This window comes from Microtus pennsylvanicus, chromosome 1, assembly GCF_037038515.1.
Source record: "Microtus pennsylvanicus isolate mMicPen1 chromosome 1, mMicPen1.hap1, whole genome shotgun sequence".
Lineage (NCBI taxonomy): Eukaryota > Metazoa > Chordata > Mammalia > Rodentia > Cricetidae > Microtus > Microtus pennsylvanicus.
This window is the reverse complement of record NC_134579.1, coordinates 102,862,053-102,878,346: the sequence shown is the minus strand read 5'-3', so window position 1 is coordinate 102,878,346 and position 16,294 is coordinate 102,862,053. Positions and strand designations below refer to the sequence as shown.

The 16,294-nt window shown below is 51.5% G+C and overlaps 1 protein-coding gene across 2 annotated transcripts in view; it reads right to left on the bottom strand.

Moving 5' to 3' along the window:
- Clip2 (CAP-Gly domain containing linker protein 2) overlaps window positions 1-16,294 on the bottom strand; it is a 59,945-nt gene that overhangs the window by 36,104 nt on the left and 7,547 nt on the right. For both annotated transcript variants that reach the window (XM_075977277.1, XM_075977287.1), the window contains exon 2: window positions 9,118-9,308. In XM_075977277.1, coding sequence (XP_075833392.1) covers window positions 9,118-9,241 — 124 coding nt within the window. In that variant the 5' untranslated portion in view covers window positions 9,242-9,308. The remainder of the gene's footprint in view (window positions 1-9,117; window positions 9,309-16,294) is intronic.

The following is a 16,294-nucleotide window of genomic DNA, read 5'->3' as shown; positions in this document are numbered from 1 at the left end:
GGACCAGACAAGTTAGTGAGCTCCTCAGCCAGGCGTCAGGGACACAAACTATACCTCACGCAAGCAATTTATCCTTTTCCTGGACGGCAATTCCCATCAGGAGAAAAGGCACACAGAATTTATTTTGAGTGGCTGGGTGTGGTAGACCCTGCTCTTCAGAGGGGTAGGAGGAAGGATCAAGAGGTAAGGGTCATCCCCAGCTATATAGAGAGCCTGAAGCCAGCCTGGGCTACTTGAGAACCTGTCTCAGATTTCACTATTGCTGTTACTGCAGGTTTCAAGTTCAAACTAAACCCAGTGTAGAAGCGCTCACCTTTAATCTTTCGACCCAGCACCAGGAAGCAGGTGGATTTCTAGCAATTCCAGGCCAGCCAGGTCTACATATTGAGTTCCAGGCTCATCAGAACTGCATAGTGAGACCCGGTCTCAAAAGCGTTCTAAGTAGAGCTTCGAGGCGAAGGATTAAGGATAACGTGAGGAGGAAACAGCTGCAAGTCTGGTTCAGAAGCAGGTGTGGGGCTCAGGGTGGGGACCAAGACGGCACTGTCCCCTGCATGAAGAGAACTCAAGACTTGCTTTGTCTTGGGCAGGGACAAGCCTTTTCATCTCTGTGGCGGGGAGGGTGTGCACGCGTGCAGGCGCATGCCACACATTGCATATACCGTGTGTGTAGAGGTCAGAAGAGGGTGCAAAAATCTCGGGAGCTAACCGTATAGGCAGCTGCGAGCTGCCAGCTGTGGGTGCTGGGAACTGAGCTCTGGAAGAGCAGCGAGCGCCCTGAGGCACTGAGCCATCTCCAGCCCCTCACCTTGTTTTCCGAGATAGGATCTTTCACTGAACAGCTTGCCAAGTATCTCTGTCTCCCCAGGGCTGGGATTATAGCGCAGGTGCACCACCGCACCTCATTTTCTAGTGTCTCCTAACCTGAGTTAGCCTGGAATTTCCTCCGGAGCCAAGGATGATCTTGAACTCCTGACCCTTTCTGTCTCTACCTCTGAAGTGCTGTGACTACAGACAGACACCGCCATGCCTTGATGTGTGACATTAGGGATGTAATCCACAGCTTCCTACACGCTTGGTCAACAGAGTCCCATCCCAGCCCCACCCTCAATCTGTTTTTTGTTTTTGTTTTGTTTTCACATAGGTTTTGGGGGCTTGAACTCAGGTCCTCATTCTTGCAAGGCAAGCCCTTATGGTCTGAACTATTTGCTCAACCCCAATAGGGTTTTCCTTACCTGCCAAGGCTCAGCCAGAAGGAACCCCAGCTCACTGAGCAACTATTACCGGCCAACCCTGTGGACACAAGGAGGCCACCAGGGAGGACAAATGAGGACCATCAAGGAATGGGGGAGAAGCACACAAGAGGAGAAGCTGTGATTCAGCCAGCTGAGCCTAAGGAAGGAAGGGAGCAAGAGCTCTGGAATACTGAAGGGAAGGGGCACTCGACCCTGAATGAGGTTCCCATGATCCCTATCTGGGCTGTGAACACGGCTCCGTTGGTGGACCTCAGCTTTTGCCTTGATGGCCTTGGATGGAAGAAAGGTATCCTACTCTAGGTCCTGGGCCTCCTAGGAGGCAGTCACCTCTCTAAATGTTCCATGAGACACAGTTCTAGTTGCACAGGATGCTACGAAGTGGGATAATATAATTAACTTCTACGCTAAAATACAAAACAAAAACCCACCTTACAGGGGCTAGAGAGATGGCTCAGAGGTTAAGAGCACTGGCTGCTCTTCCAGAGGACCTGGGTTCAATTTCCAGCAACCATGGTGGCTCACAACTGTCTGTAATGGGATCTGGTGCCCTCTTCTGGCATGTAGTAACACATGCAGGCAGAACACTGAGTAAATAATAAAAAATTAAAAAAGAAGGAACAAGGAGGAGGAAGAGGAGGACAAGGAAGAAAAGAAGGGGAAGGAGGAGGGGGAGAAGGAGGAGGAGAAGGAGGAGGAGAAGGAGGGGGAGGAGGAGGAGGAGGAGGAAGAAGAAGAAGAGGAGGAGGAGGAGGAGAAGGAGGAGGAGAAGGAGGAGGAGAAGGAGGGGGAGGAGGAGGAGAAGAAGAAGAAGAGGAGGAGGAGGAGGAGAAGGAGGAGGAGAAGGAGGAGGAGAAGGAGGAGGAGAAGGAGGGGGAGGAGGAGGAGGAGAAGAAGAAGAAGAGGAGGAGGAGGAGGAGGAGGAGGAGGAGGAGGAAGAAGAAGAAGAAAGGCCTTAGGGGTACTTTCCTGTGGGACCTGTCGGAGCTTTTATCGTGTTCATGAGTACCCTGACCACACAGGAGGGGCTAGAATAAGGTAAGCCTACTGACGCCTCAGCGAATCTGCCATCTTCAGCAGCAAGAAATGCTAAAGCAGGTAAGGTGTGTCATCCTGCCACGGAAACAGCAGTTTCTTGATGCCACCTAAAGAGCCTGCCTGCCCACCTGTGCTAACTCGCAACAGCAGCTGCCAAAAGCCCCTCATTTAGCCTCTCTCCCCCTCCTCCAACTCCATGGTGCTGTGCTTTCTTAGTCCGCACAGGTCTACAGGCTGGGCTACTGGACTTCAGCTCCAGCAGCTGGATACACACCAATCCCTCTGGTCAGGCTGTCCCTCCTTAGGGGGTTCCCTCCCCCACCAAAGGAACATACATACATGGCCTGAAGCCCCAAGTGGTTTTCTGTTCCTAGCCCCTCCCTCTCCCCAGGGGCTCTCAGAGGCGCAGGCTGTGAAGGAAGGAATGATGAACAGCCAGAACGATGAACCTCTCTGGAATGGCATCTCCCTTCAATCAGCCTTCAGACAGTTCCCACCCACATGGCGCTCAAGGAAGGCTGGGTCTGTCCCTCCCATAGCGAAAGAGCCCTCTGCAGAAAGAACACCCCCACCCTGTGGCACCTAGCCAGCAAAGCTGCCTCTGTATCCTGCATTTCCCCGAAGGCATCCTCCATCCGCTTACTCCGGGTCCAGGAGTGCTCAGCAGCCTTCCAGAGCCAAATGCCACTCGTGAGCCCTCTCTGTCCCCCCAACTCAGGGCCTGGAGACAGCTGGGGATCCCGGGCTGGGATGGGGAGGGTATGTGACGAGCTTCTTACCCTGAAAAGAGCAGAGCCAGCTCCCCATGGAGAAGCTTCAGGCACTGGCCATAGGGTCTAGTGGGCAGGCAGGCCGGCAGGCAGGCGCTGGCCTTGGTCCCCGCCTCCCAGATCGATAGTGGACAGAACGTCAGGAGTGTTAGGAGGCAGCCCTGCCCCCTGCCACACAGCTCCGGAAAAGCTCATCTTGGCTTCCCCATCCTGACACCATTAAAAAGTTTAGGATGTGGTCAGGGGAGGGAGTGGAGAAGCCGGCCTTGAAGGAATGCTCTTGACCTTGGCTGATTGGAAGTGAACAACAGGGGGGCCTGGTCCACAGCGATCCAAACACCTCCGACTAGGCACTCGAGTGATGATGGGCAGGGAGTGGAGGAGCAAGACTATACCTTAGGAGGGTGAAGCAGGAGGATTGCCACAGATCTAGGCCGGCCTGGATTACATAGGGAAACTATCTCAAAAACAGGAGGGTGAGTGAGAAGGCCAGGGTTTAGGGAGAGGCACTTGCCACCAAGTTTGATAACCCGAGTTCAATCCCTGGGACCCACATGGTGGAAGGAAAGTACCAACTCCTACAAGTAGGCATCTGACGTTCACGTGCCTGCTATGGCATGTGCACTCACACACATACTACACATTATACATGTGTAAAATAAGTAATAGGAAAATATATCTAAAATAAATGAACCTACATCTGAGGGGCTGGGGTGTGGCTCAGTGGTAGAGCCCCTGCCTAGAATCCCCCAGTGAGGAGCTAGGGTGTGGCTCAGTGGTAGAGCCCCTGCCTAGAATCCCCCAGTGAGGGGCTGGGGTGTGGTTCAGTGGCAGAGCCCCTGCCTAGAATCTCCCAGTGAGGGGCTGGGGTGTGGATCAGTGGTAGAGCACCTGCCTAGAATCCCCCAGTGAGGGCCTGGAGTGTGGATCAGTGGTAGAGCCCCTGCCTAGAATCCCCCAGTGAGGGGCTGGGGTGTGGCTCAGTGGTAGGATGAACTATTACTGGGTCATTCAAATGTGACAAGATGAATGCTGTGACAAGGTGAGTGACAAGCACAACCAGGGAAGTCCTTCAAGGCCTGCCAGAATAATAGAGACACAATGGTTGCCTGTGGCCCATATTTCTCTGCTTGGTAACCCCAGGTCCTAGCACATCTTCCAAGGGCCAGAAGGGACTTCTTAGGCATTGCATTAGTAGGAGATGCCAGAGACTGGGGAGATGGCTCAGTGGTAAAGCATTTGATAATGATACACATGCATGAGGACCTGAATTCCAAGCCCCAAGACCCATGTCAAACTGGGCATGGCCATGTACCTCTGTACTCTGATAGCCTGGACAGCACCATGGGTGATGGAGACAGGAAAATCCTTGGATGCTCATAAGCCAGTTAACCTAATATAAACAGGTAGATGATAAAAGATCTTGTCTCCTGTGAGTTCTAGGCCAGCTAGGACTACCCAGTAAGAACCATATCTCCAAGAGAGAGAGGAGACTCTCAATATAGAAGCTACATGAACACCTGAGCAGTCCTCTGACCTCTGCATTGTGCTGTGCACACTTGGATTGCCATTGTCACAGGTACATGAACACACACACACACACACACACACGCGCACACACACACGAGACTCCAGAGAACCTTCAGAACCAACAGAACCTTCCTTCCCATTGCAGAGTGGATGCCACCCCAAGCAGGCACCTGCCTGTTGACTGCCCAGGACAGATGCTAACATGTCCCTGGGTCCCACTGACAGACAAGTCCTAGAGCATCCTCCAGAGATGCTCCATCCTATCTGTGTTCCTCCACCTAGCTCCACCTTTGGAACCACCTCGGTTTGCATCCCAGGGAGATATCCGCCTATCAAGTCTCCTCCCTGGGCCCCTGCTGCATCCTGTGTCAGGCTTCTGGGTACCAATACAGACCTCCTCTGCTACACATGGCATCCATCCAGGCCATTTCCCCGGCCAGACCCTCTCTGTCCAACGCTGACATCATGCCTTGGGAGGGAGCCACAGCCTTGCTTCCCAAGGCAGGCGCCAATTCACACAAGGCTCTCTCAAATCGTCCTGGGTGTCCCTCATGGAGTCCCAGACCCCTCAATGCTTTTTGTTACTGACTGATAAATCTGTTTTGAGAGAGGGTCTCCAATGTCCGGAGCTAGCCTCAAGGATAACCTTTAACTCTTAATCCCCTATTCCCCACAGGCTGGGATGATAGATGTTCATTATATCTGGTTTATGTAGTGCTGAGGATGGAATCCAGAGCCTTGTGCATGCTGGGTAAATATCCTGCCAACTAAGCTACATTTCCAGATTTTGAGACAGGGTCTCTCATATTTAGCCCAGGCTAGCCCTCATCCCACAATCCTCCTGCTTCAGCCCGAGTGTTGGGATTACACATATGTACCACCATGCCTGGTACCTCCATCGCTTCAGAGGGCAGAGAGCCAGTCCCATGGGTGTCTGGGAACCTAAAGGGCTCAGGAATGGGGAGTGTTTTCCCTAACACTTGTTACCAAGGCTCTTTGTACTAACAACCCAAAGCATAAAGGTAGAACCTTTGCCTAAAATGACCCAGTGAGAGCCTTGGGGTATGGCTCAATTGCAGAGTACCTGCCTCAAAACGCCCCCATCCCTGGGAGGGGCTAGAGATGTGGCTCTGTGAAACGCTGGTTTGGCATGTGTGAAGTTCTGGATTAAATCCCAGACACTTGGAAAAAAAGAAGTTGGGGCTCCACTTGATGGGGGGGCAATGAAGAAAGAACCCAGAAGAGACAATGGGCCTTTCTCCCTGAAGGTCATGTCCTGGCCCAGGGCCAGGCTGGCTGGTACACTTCCCCAGCCACTGGCTTCCACAGAGTTACCCCTGCTGAAGTAAGCTCAGCCCTCTGGGATCCTGGGGCTAATCTTCTCTCTTTGTGCTTAAACTGCCTTAATATTTATTTTTATCTTATGTGTAAGGGTGTTTTATCGCATGTAAGTATGTGCACCATGTATACGCAAGTGCCTGACCAGAGGGGGGCATCGGATCCTCTGACACTGGAGTTACAGATGGCTGTGGCTCAGCGTGTAAATGCTGGGAGCTGAGCCTGGGTCCTCTGCAAGAGCGGCAAGAATAAGTGTTCTTAACCACTGGACCATCTCTCCAGCTCCTGGAATTCTGTCTTTGTTGCTACACGTATGTATATGTGTGTATGGTGTTGGTTGTGTGCAGTACGGGAGTTGGGGTGTGTGCCATAGTTCTTGGAAGACATCTGGCAAGGTCATTTCTCTCTTTATGTCATATGGGTTCAGGGATTGAGCTCACAAGCCCAACGAAACCATCTTTTCAATCCCTCCATTACTTAGCACTTTGAAGCTCCTCCCAAGAAATGACCCTGAGTACTGACTTGGGACAGCGGCCCTGTGGCCTCCCCATGACAGGCAGTAAGCACGCATCCTTTGCCTCAATGACTGTACATTTGCTCTCTAGCCTGGTCCTCCCGTCAACCCCCACAGTCTATGCTCACAGTGGAGCTAATATACTTGGGGGTCCCCTAGGCCACACCCTGTACAGTTCTTCCCATGCTGGAAAGACACCTGAATCCCTTCCCTCCATCTGATACCTCCCAACCTCAGCCCTCCTCCTTTCCACAGATGTGTCTTTGTGTGTACACAGTCATGCTGTATGTGCCCATACATGGTGTGCATGCATGCAGAGGAGGCTGGAGGTCAGTACTGAGTGTCATAGTGACATGCCTATTTCTGTGATAAAATACCCTGACAGAAGGCAACGAAGGGAGGAAGTGTTAGCTTCTCAGTTCCAGGTCACGGTCCATCACAGAGGAGAAGTCATGGCAGGAACATAGATGGCTGGTCACATCACATCCACAGTCAAGAGCAGAAAGAAATGAATGTCTGCATACTCAATGCTCGGCTGGCTTTCTCTACTCTCACACAGTCCAGGGCCCCAAACCAGAGACCAGTGCTGCCCACTTTCAGGTCTTCCCAGGTCGAATAACAATCAAAAGAATTCAAACACACAGATAAGTTTACAGGCCAACACAATGTTGACAATCTTCTGTGAGACTCTCTCTTGCCATGTAATTCTAGGTTGTGTCAAGTTAACAATTAAAACTGGCTACCATACTGGGTGCACGTCTTTAATCCCAGCACTCGGGAGGCAGAGGCATGCGGATCTCCATTAGTTCAAGGCCAGCCTGGTCTACAATTTGAGTTCCATCCAGAACAGCCAGGGAGAAACCCTGTCTTGAAACACAAAACAAAAACAAAAACAAAAAACAAGGAGAGAGACAGACAGACAGAGGAAGTGATCCTGCAGGGGGCGGCTGGGATGGTGATACAGAAGCCCTGGGGCTCAAAGTTAATTTGGCTTGTGCAGAAATAAGACCCTTCTCGGGGCTGGAGAGACGACTTGGTTGGTGAAGTGTTTACCACACAAGCGTGAGGGCCAGAGTTTGGATCCCCAGCACCCATGTCAAACCCAGCAAGGACATGGCAGTTCAGCAAGAGGATCCCTGGGGCTTGCTGGCCAGCCAGCCTAGCTGAATTGACCAGTTCTGGGTTCAGACAGACAGACAGACAGACAGAGACCCTGTCCCAAAGAATGAGGTAGGAAGTAATAAAGGAAGACTCCCAATGTGGTGGGTAGTTAATTTTTTGCAGGGGGGGCGGTGTTCCAAGACAAAGTTTTTCTATATAACAGTCCTGGCTGTCCTGGAACTCACTCTGTAGGCCAGGCTGGCCTCAAACTCATTTACCTCCCTAGTGCTGGGATTGAAACCATGCATCACCACCACCTGGCTTTGTTTTTGTTGTTTTTTTTTTCAAGACAGGGTTTCTCTGTCTAACAGTCCTGGCTGTCCTGGATAGAACTTGATCTGCAGACCAGGTTGGGCTCAAACTCACAGAGATCCCCCTGCCTCTGCCTTCCAAGTGCTGGGATTAAAAGGTTCTAAAGGTTCTTCTGGAATGCCTCCCGTGAGTACAAGGGGATCTGCCATCTTGGAGGGGACACTGGACTGCACCGCACTTGCAGCAGGTTGTCGTCAAACCTTTGGGACAATCCAGTGAGATGGGCAGAATCCTATGCTGCCGTGTGAAGTGTAACATGTAAGGGACTGTGTAGAGCTGTTTATAACTGGGTACTCATCAAAGACACAGAAAGACAAATCTCTAGCTGGGTATGGTAGATCTTGCCCATACTCTCATCACTGGAGGACTTGGCAGGGTGAACAGGAGTTTGAGGCCAGCTTGAGCTGTACAACTTGAGACCCTGTCTCTAAACCTAACCAAACTCTTCCCAATTCTAGTATACCCTCTATGATAGTGAGATCTGTCAATCTGAGAGAATCTGGGCATGCCTGTGGGGATGTCCATGCTTCTGTTGACTGATTCAGGAAGACCCATTTTAACAGTGGGTGGGATTACCCCCTGAACAGGGAGTTCTGGCCCGTAGAAAACAGAGACAGAGATGGCAGCAATGTGCATACACCTCTGCCTGATGATGGGTGAGATGTGACCAATGGCTTCAAGTTCCTGTCACCTAGATTTCCCCACCATGATGGCCTCCTTGAATTGTGAACCAAGACCCAACCCTTCTCCCTTAAGTGCTGCCAGGGTATTTTACCACAGCAACAGCAAAAGAAACTAAGAGATCCCTTGCGGTTTAAAAATCTGCTGCTGGGGTTGAGTATGAGTTGGTAGGGTTCTTGCCTGTCATGCACGAAGCACCAGGTTCCATTCCCAGCACCGTACAAACTGGGCAGTACCATTAGCATGTAAAAGGCGGAGTCAAAGAATCGCTGAATGCCTGAGGCTAGCCTGGGCTACACAATGAGTTTCTGAGCCCTGCAAGTGACACAGCTCCTTCTGAGTTACCCACACTCCTGTAAGAAACCCCAATAAATTCACTGGTTCATCATGCCGGACTTTGGGGGAATCCTTCGTTTGGCCTGCTGTTAGTGTCCTATCCGCGTGGGGTACACGTTTGCTCGTGTCTCCCCAGGAAAAGTCCCCATACTGCAGCCCCCTTCCCACTCTCGGCCCCACCTACCTTCCTTGGAGCCACTGGCTGGTGCCACCACAGAGGATGAAGCTGACCCTATGGATGGCCTGCCCACGGGACTGGAGTGCTTGCCCCCTCGACCAGGGGGCTTCAGGCCACTGGGCTTCTGCATGGTGGGGCCACTAGGAGGGCAGACAAAGGCAGATGACGGTCACATCCTCCCTGCCATCCTTGGTCACCTGCGGACAGAACACAGGGGCAATGGAGTCATAATGTCCTGACTAGCACGAGGGAACTTGGCTGGTCCCAGTAGTCCTGAAACCATCAGAGGCTGCCAGGATTTCCTCTCCGTTTTGTTTGAGATAGGGTATCCTGTAGCCCAGGCTGGTCTCCAACTCATTATACAGTAGAGGAAGACACTGAGCTCCGCCTCCATCTCCTGAGGGCGGGGTTACGGATGGGAACCACCACACCTGATTTACTCAGGCCTGGGGATGGACTCAGGGCTGGTGTGCTGCACTCTTCTCCTTTGGCTTGCTATTCCTGACACGGGGTCTCACTACATAGCCCAGAGTGGATCTTCCTCTCCTAAGCCAGCCTCCGGAGTTGTGATTACCAGTGTACCTCACCAAGGTCCACGACACTGGCTCACTTGTAGATGGAGAAGTGATCTTTGTTTTGGGGCTGCCTAACCGCGGCTGCTAGAAGTTGCAGAACTTATGAGCGACCACAGGGGACAGCTAGCTGGTGAACCGGGCCACCACGGAAGGCAGAGCAGAGTCTGCCCCTCCCTCCACTAGTCTCAACTGTTGGTCTGGCCTACACCTATCTGAAGGGCATTGCCCCACACACCAGAAAAGATCTAAAAGAAAAAAAAAACCCGTCAGCTCACTCCTTTAATCCCAGCACTTGGGAGGCTGAGGCAGGAGGATTGCTGCAAGTTAGTTAGTTAGATTGTTGTTCAAGACAGGGTTTCTCTGTAGCTTTGGAGCTTGTCCTGGGACTAGCTCTATAGATCAAGCTGGCCTCGAACTCACAGAGATCCTCCTGCCTTTGCCTCCAAGTGCTGGAAATTAAAGGCGTGCGCCACCACCGCTCAACTGCTGCAAGTCTGAAGTCACCCTGGGATACATAGCAAGACCCTGTCTCAAAAAAGCCAAGAGAGGCTGGGCAGTGGTGGCGCACACCTTTAATCCCAGCATTCAGGAGGCAAAAGCAGGTGGGTCTCTGTGAGTTCGAGGACAGCCTGGTCTACAAGAGCTAGTTCCAGGACAGTCTCTAAAGCTATGGAGAACCCTATCTCCCCTATCTCGGGGGGGGGGGGGCAAGAAAGACGAGGTGGTGGCAAAGAATGGGAGAAAAGGAAACACAAACACACACACACAGGACAGGGAACTCTTGGCAGAAATGCTTGGATATCTCAGAATGTCTCTCAGTCATGTGTTCAGCAGCCAGTGTTTGCTTTTGTGTGTGTGTGTGTGTGTGTGTGTGTGTGTGTGTGTGTGTGTGTGTATGTGTGTGTATGTGTGTATAATAGGCATTAGCCTATCTATAGTCATTCACATACTGAGTAGGGGCTCTACCACTGAGCCACGCCCCAGCCCCTCACTGGGGGATTCTAGGCAAAGGCTCTACCACTGAGTCACACCCCAGCCCCTCACTGGGGGATTCTAGGCAGGAGCTCTACCACTGAGCCACACCCGAGCCCCTCACTGGGGGATTCTAGGCAGGGGCTCTCCCACTGAGCCACACCCCAGCCCCTCACTGGGGATTCTAGGCAGGGGCTCTACCACTGAGCCACACCCCAGCCCCTCACTGGGGGATTCTAGGCAGGGGCTCTACCACTGAGTCACACCCCAGCCCCTCACTGGGGGATTCTAGGCAGGGGCTCTACCACTGAGCCACACCCCAGCTCCTCACTGGGGGATTCTAGGCAGGGGCTCTACCACTGAGCCACACCCCAGCCCCTAACAGGGGCACTCTAGGCAGGGGCTCTACCACTGAGCCACACCCCAGCACCTAACAGGGGCACTCTAGGCAGGAGTTCTACCTAGGCAGCACTATGTGAAAAGGATTAGGAGGTGTGGCCTCGTGAGAGGAAGTGTGTCACTGTGGAGTGGACTTTGAGGTTTCAAAATCCCACTCCAGACCCAGTCTCTCTCTGTGTGTCTGTCTGTCTCTCTCTCTGTTTGTGGATGGGGGCATTGCTCCTTCTCTGGCACCATACCGGCACGCTGCCATGTGTCCTGTCATGATGATAATGGACGAAACCTCTGAAACTGTAAGCCAGCCCCCAGTTAAATGTTTTCTTTTACAGGGGTTGTCCTGGTCATGGTGACTCTTCACAGCAATAGAACAGTTACTAAGACAGAGATGCATGCATTTAACCCTAGTGCTGGAAGGCAAAGATAGGTGAATTCCCTGGTCGGCCAGCCTAGTCTTCTTGGTGACCCCACGCTAGTGGAAAAGCCTGTCTGAAAAAACAAAGAAACAACTTCCAGAGTTGACCCCTGACCTCCACACAAGGGTGCATATATGTGCACTGGGACCAGACACATACACACACACGAAGAAAAGAGAAGGGAGAAAGGAAGGAAGGAGAGACAGAGGGAAAGGGAGGGAGAAACAGAGGGGATTAGTAAAAAAGGAAAAGGAAGAAGGGAAGGAAGAGAAGAAAAGGAAAGAAGAGATGCTGGCGAGATGATTCAGAAGGTAAATGTCCTTGCTGCTAAGCCTGAGGACCTGAGTTCAATCCTCAGGTCCTACACAGTAAGACAGACCAACTCTTGGAAACTGTCCTCCACATGAGCAGGCAGCACACGCGGGCCCGCATGCAAAAATAAAGGGAAATAGATTATTTTAGGAAGACATCCTCATAGAGCCAGGAGCTAGAAAGATAAACTCGATTTCATGGTTTTCATCACAGTGGAGTCACAGTGGCACGGTCATGCTGAACTGGCCCCCGGGCTAGCCCTCCCCTACCTCCCAGTCCAGCGGCCCTGCCCTAAAACAATATTTCCAAGACCCTGACCTCAAGGGACAGCGCCTGCTTGCTTCAAATAACAAAAGAGAGCCGGGAGCTGGCAGAAAGGAACCGAGCCGGCTTTCAGCCAGTTCCAGCTATCCCAGCCAGGGGACTGGAGGGGACCGGAAGGGGGATGGGGGAGGGGAGAGTGAGAGCAGGAAGAAGGCAGGAGGCAAAGGGCTGAGCTGGCCCTCTGTGACTCAGTCCTGCTCTGGGACAGAGAGCTGGTTGTGGGGTAGGGGGCGGGGACTTGGGAAAGCTGTGACATGGCCATGTGGCCTCTGGCCACAGCACAGTCATGGTGGAGGCCATGAAGGACTAGTGTAGCCTGAGGTCTAAATTCAGTCTCCCTCCAAGGTGACAGTACCAGTGTGGTCACCTGTACGATGGGATGCAGGCAGCAGGCGTGGTCAGCACAAAAGAGGCAGAGGAAGAAGCTCTGGAGTTCCGGGTAGGCAAATGGCCTAGCAGGTTTAGACATCTGCCCCCAAACCTGATGACCTGAGTTGGATCCCCAGGGCCCACAGGGTGGAAGGGCAGAACTGGCAGATATACACACTAAAATGTAATAAAAATTAAAATTAAAAAAAAAATCAAGCTGGGTCGGTAAGGTGTTTGCTCTAGCATCCATGAAGCCCTGGGTTCAATCCCCTGCACTGCATAAACCAGGGGTGGTTATGTACACCTATAATCCCCAAATTTGGGAGGTGCAGCAGGAGGATCAGAAGTTTAGGGTTATCCTCAGCCACACTGTGAGTCTGAGGCCAGCCTGGGCTACAAAAACAGTTTAAAAATTGTAAACCATCTTGATGGTGCACATTTTAATCCCAGCATTCAGAAGGAAGGGGCAGGCGGATCTCTATGAGTTTGAGGCTAGCCTGGTCTACAGAGTAACAGTGTAGCCAGGGCTTCACAGAAAAACCTTGCCTCAAAAAGAAAGGAAGGAAGGAAGGAAGGAAGGAAGGAAGGAAGGAAGGAAGGAAGGAAGGAAGGAAGGAAGGAAGGAAGGAAGGGAAAACGAAAACAAAAACTGGGGTCTAAGTATGGCTGCCTTGTAGGGGTGAGGATGCCTGAGTTGGGAAGACGTAACCCCAGTATCCCAGATACTTGACACAGCTCACAAGTCCCATGTCCCAGCTCTCCCTGGCTCTGTGCACAGGAGCACTGTCTGGGAACTCAGGTCCAACAAGAGCAACAGGCCCCTCTGTGATGCCCTCAACTGCCATTTCTCGGAAGAAACCGGAGCTCTGTTTCAGGGTTTCCATTTCAGCGGCCTGGGGGTGACTGGCCGCAGTTTCAGCAAGGGACAAGACCCAGGATGTCGACCCAGTGAATTGGTGGAGCCCCAAAGACAGGAACAATGCCAAGTGGGGCAATGGAAAGCCCAACTCCTCAGAGATAATGTGGCCCCGGGGCAGGGAGGAGGGCACCAGGATACAGGCACCCTGGCCCAGAATCCCAGGAAAGCTCCTGGCCCTGACTCCTTCACTGGGTGCTTCTGCCAGGAGACAGTCCCTGGATCAGGGTACTACTACTCCTGAGGCTCGTGTATGTCCAACCTCCTCTCTTTCAGTTTTTAATTTTTTACGGGGAAGCGGGGACGGGGATGGCTGTTCATGCATGTTCCATGTGACAAAGGGTGACAATGGGAACGGGTGTTCATTTCTCTTCTTCCACAAGAAGGTTCTGGGGATTGAACTCAGGCCATTGGGGCTTGTCAGCAAGCCCCTTTACCTGCTGAGCCAGCTTGAAGCCCCTTGTTTTTGGTATCTGATATATAGCCTAGGCTGGTCCCAAACTCTCCATCTTCCTGCCTCTTTCTCCCCAGTGCTAAGATTAGCGGGCCTGGATACCATTCTGATTGCATCTGGCTGAGGGTCAGAGAACACAGGCAGCTTGCTATGGGTCACTGAGAGGTCACCTGAGTCCATGACCTCCCAGTCCAAGACAAACCAAAGGCAAGGCTGGGACAGACTCTCCCTGTGAGTCTTGCCAACTTCCAAGCCTCAAACCAGCTGGGCCTCAGGCCTGGGAGAACCAGAGAGATGGAGTCCATCTGCCTGGCCCCTGACCTCACCCTCCTTCCCCCCCACCCGGATCACCAGCCCAATACTTGCAAGGCTGTGTTAACCACTGGGAAGCCCATGGCAGAGATGTGCAAAGTTTAGGGGTGAGGCCCCTGGTTATGTCTTGGCCCCCTTGAGAGTGCCGAGAAGGCAGAGCATCATGCAGAGAGAGAGAGATGGCCACAGAGACCAGCGTGAGCCTCTGGGAGACAACATCAAAGCACCACCAGCTAGACACCAGGGAGACTTGGAGACTTGACTTCAGGGAGGGAAGTGGCTGGAGCTGGGAAAGCTGAGCAGGGAAGACAGACCAACAGCAGCCAGCCCCACAGTCAACTGCCAACGTTGTTGGTTAGTTTGTTTGTCTGTTTAATTGGTTGGTTTTTGTTTGTTTGTTATACAGGGTCCCTTCATGAAGCCCTGGCTTGTCCTTAACCCATGTGGGTCAGGTTGGCCTCGAACTCACAAAGTCTGCCTGCTTCTGCCACCCCAGTGCTGGGATAAAAGACATAGACCACCACACCTGGACCAACTTTGTTAGTTGTTTGTTTGTTTTTTGAGAGAGTATCTCATGTAACCAGGTCTGGCTTCAAACTTACCATCTGAACTCCTGAGCCTCCTGCCTCCATCTCCTGAGTGACAGGATTACAGGTATGAGACACCATGTGGATTTTTGTATGTAAGGTTATAGTCAGTATAAAGTTAACATGTGTATGTGTGTGTGTGTTTGGAAACAGGGCCCTGTTATGTAGACCAACTTCGCTTAGAACTGTGGATTCTGTCTCAGACCCTGGAGGGATAGAGCGACAGGAATATACTAAAGCACACAGTCAAATGTTTGATTTGTTTGTTTGTTTTTTAAACTACCTGTCAGGCCAATGTGATGGTTTAGATGGTAAAGGCACTTGCTGTGCAAACCTGGTGACCTGAGTTCAAGTCCAAGAAGTCATGCAAAGATGGAAAGAGAGAACCAACTCCGAAGAGCTGTTCTCTGAGCTCCAAAGATGCCGCATGATACACACACACATACACCATGCAAGATCACACACACAAACACACACACCATGCATGATACAGACACACACCATGTATCACACACATGCATGATCTCACACACACAATGCATGATCACACACACACACCACGCATGATCACACACACATTCCATGCATGATCTCACACATACACACACCATGCATGAACACACACACAAGCACACACTGTGCATGATCACACACAAGCACACACTGTGCATGAACACACATATATGCACACACACACCATGCATGATACACATACACAGCAATAATAATTTGATTGTTCAAACTATGCTGGAGAGCTGCCTCAGCAGTAAAAAGTACTTGCTCTTCCTCTAGAGGACTTGAGTTCAGCTCCCAGAACCCACACTTGGCACCTCACAATGACCTGAATCTCCAGCTCTAGGGGATCTGATGGTCTCTTCTGGCCTTCAAGAACACCAATACACACACACACACACACACACACACACACACACACACACACACACTCTACATGAGAGAGGCCAGCTAAGATTACATAGACTCTGTCAAAAAAAGAAAGAAAAACCAAAGAAAGAAAATAACAACTTTTAAAAACTGTATTAGATTTATTCATTTTATTTCACATGAGTCTTACCCATGTGTATGTATGTCTGGTGCCCACAGAGGTAAGAAGAGGGGGTTAGATCCTGGAAGAATGGATGGTTGTGAACCACCAAGCTGGTGCTGGGAACCGAACTTGGGTCCTCAGCAAGAGCAGCCAGTGCTCCAACAGCTAATCTAACTCTTTTTTTTTTTTTTAAGTTTTTTTGAAACAGGGTTTCTCTGTGTAACTTCAGAGTCTGTCCTGGAATTCTCTTTGTAGACCAAGCTGGCCTCAGACTCACAGAGATTCACCAATCTCTGCCTCCCAAGTGCTGGGATTAAAAGTGTGCACTACCACCGCCCGGCTGCTAATCTAACTCTTTAGCCTCAATAAATGTAATAATATTTTTTTTAAAAAAAGGCGGCAAGCCAGGTGTGGTGGTGCACACCTTTAATCCCAGTATTCAAAAGGCAGAGGCAGGTGGATCTCTGTGAGTTCGAGGCCAGCCTGGCCTACAAATCAAGTTTTT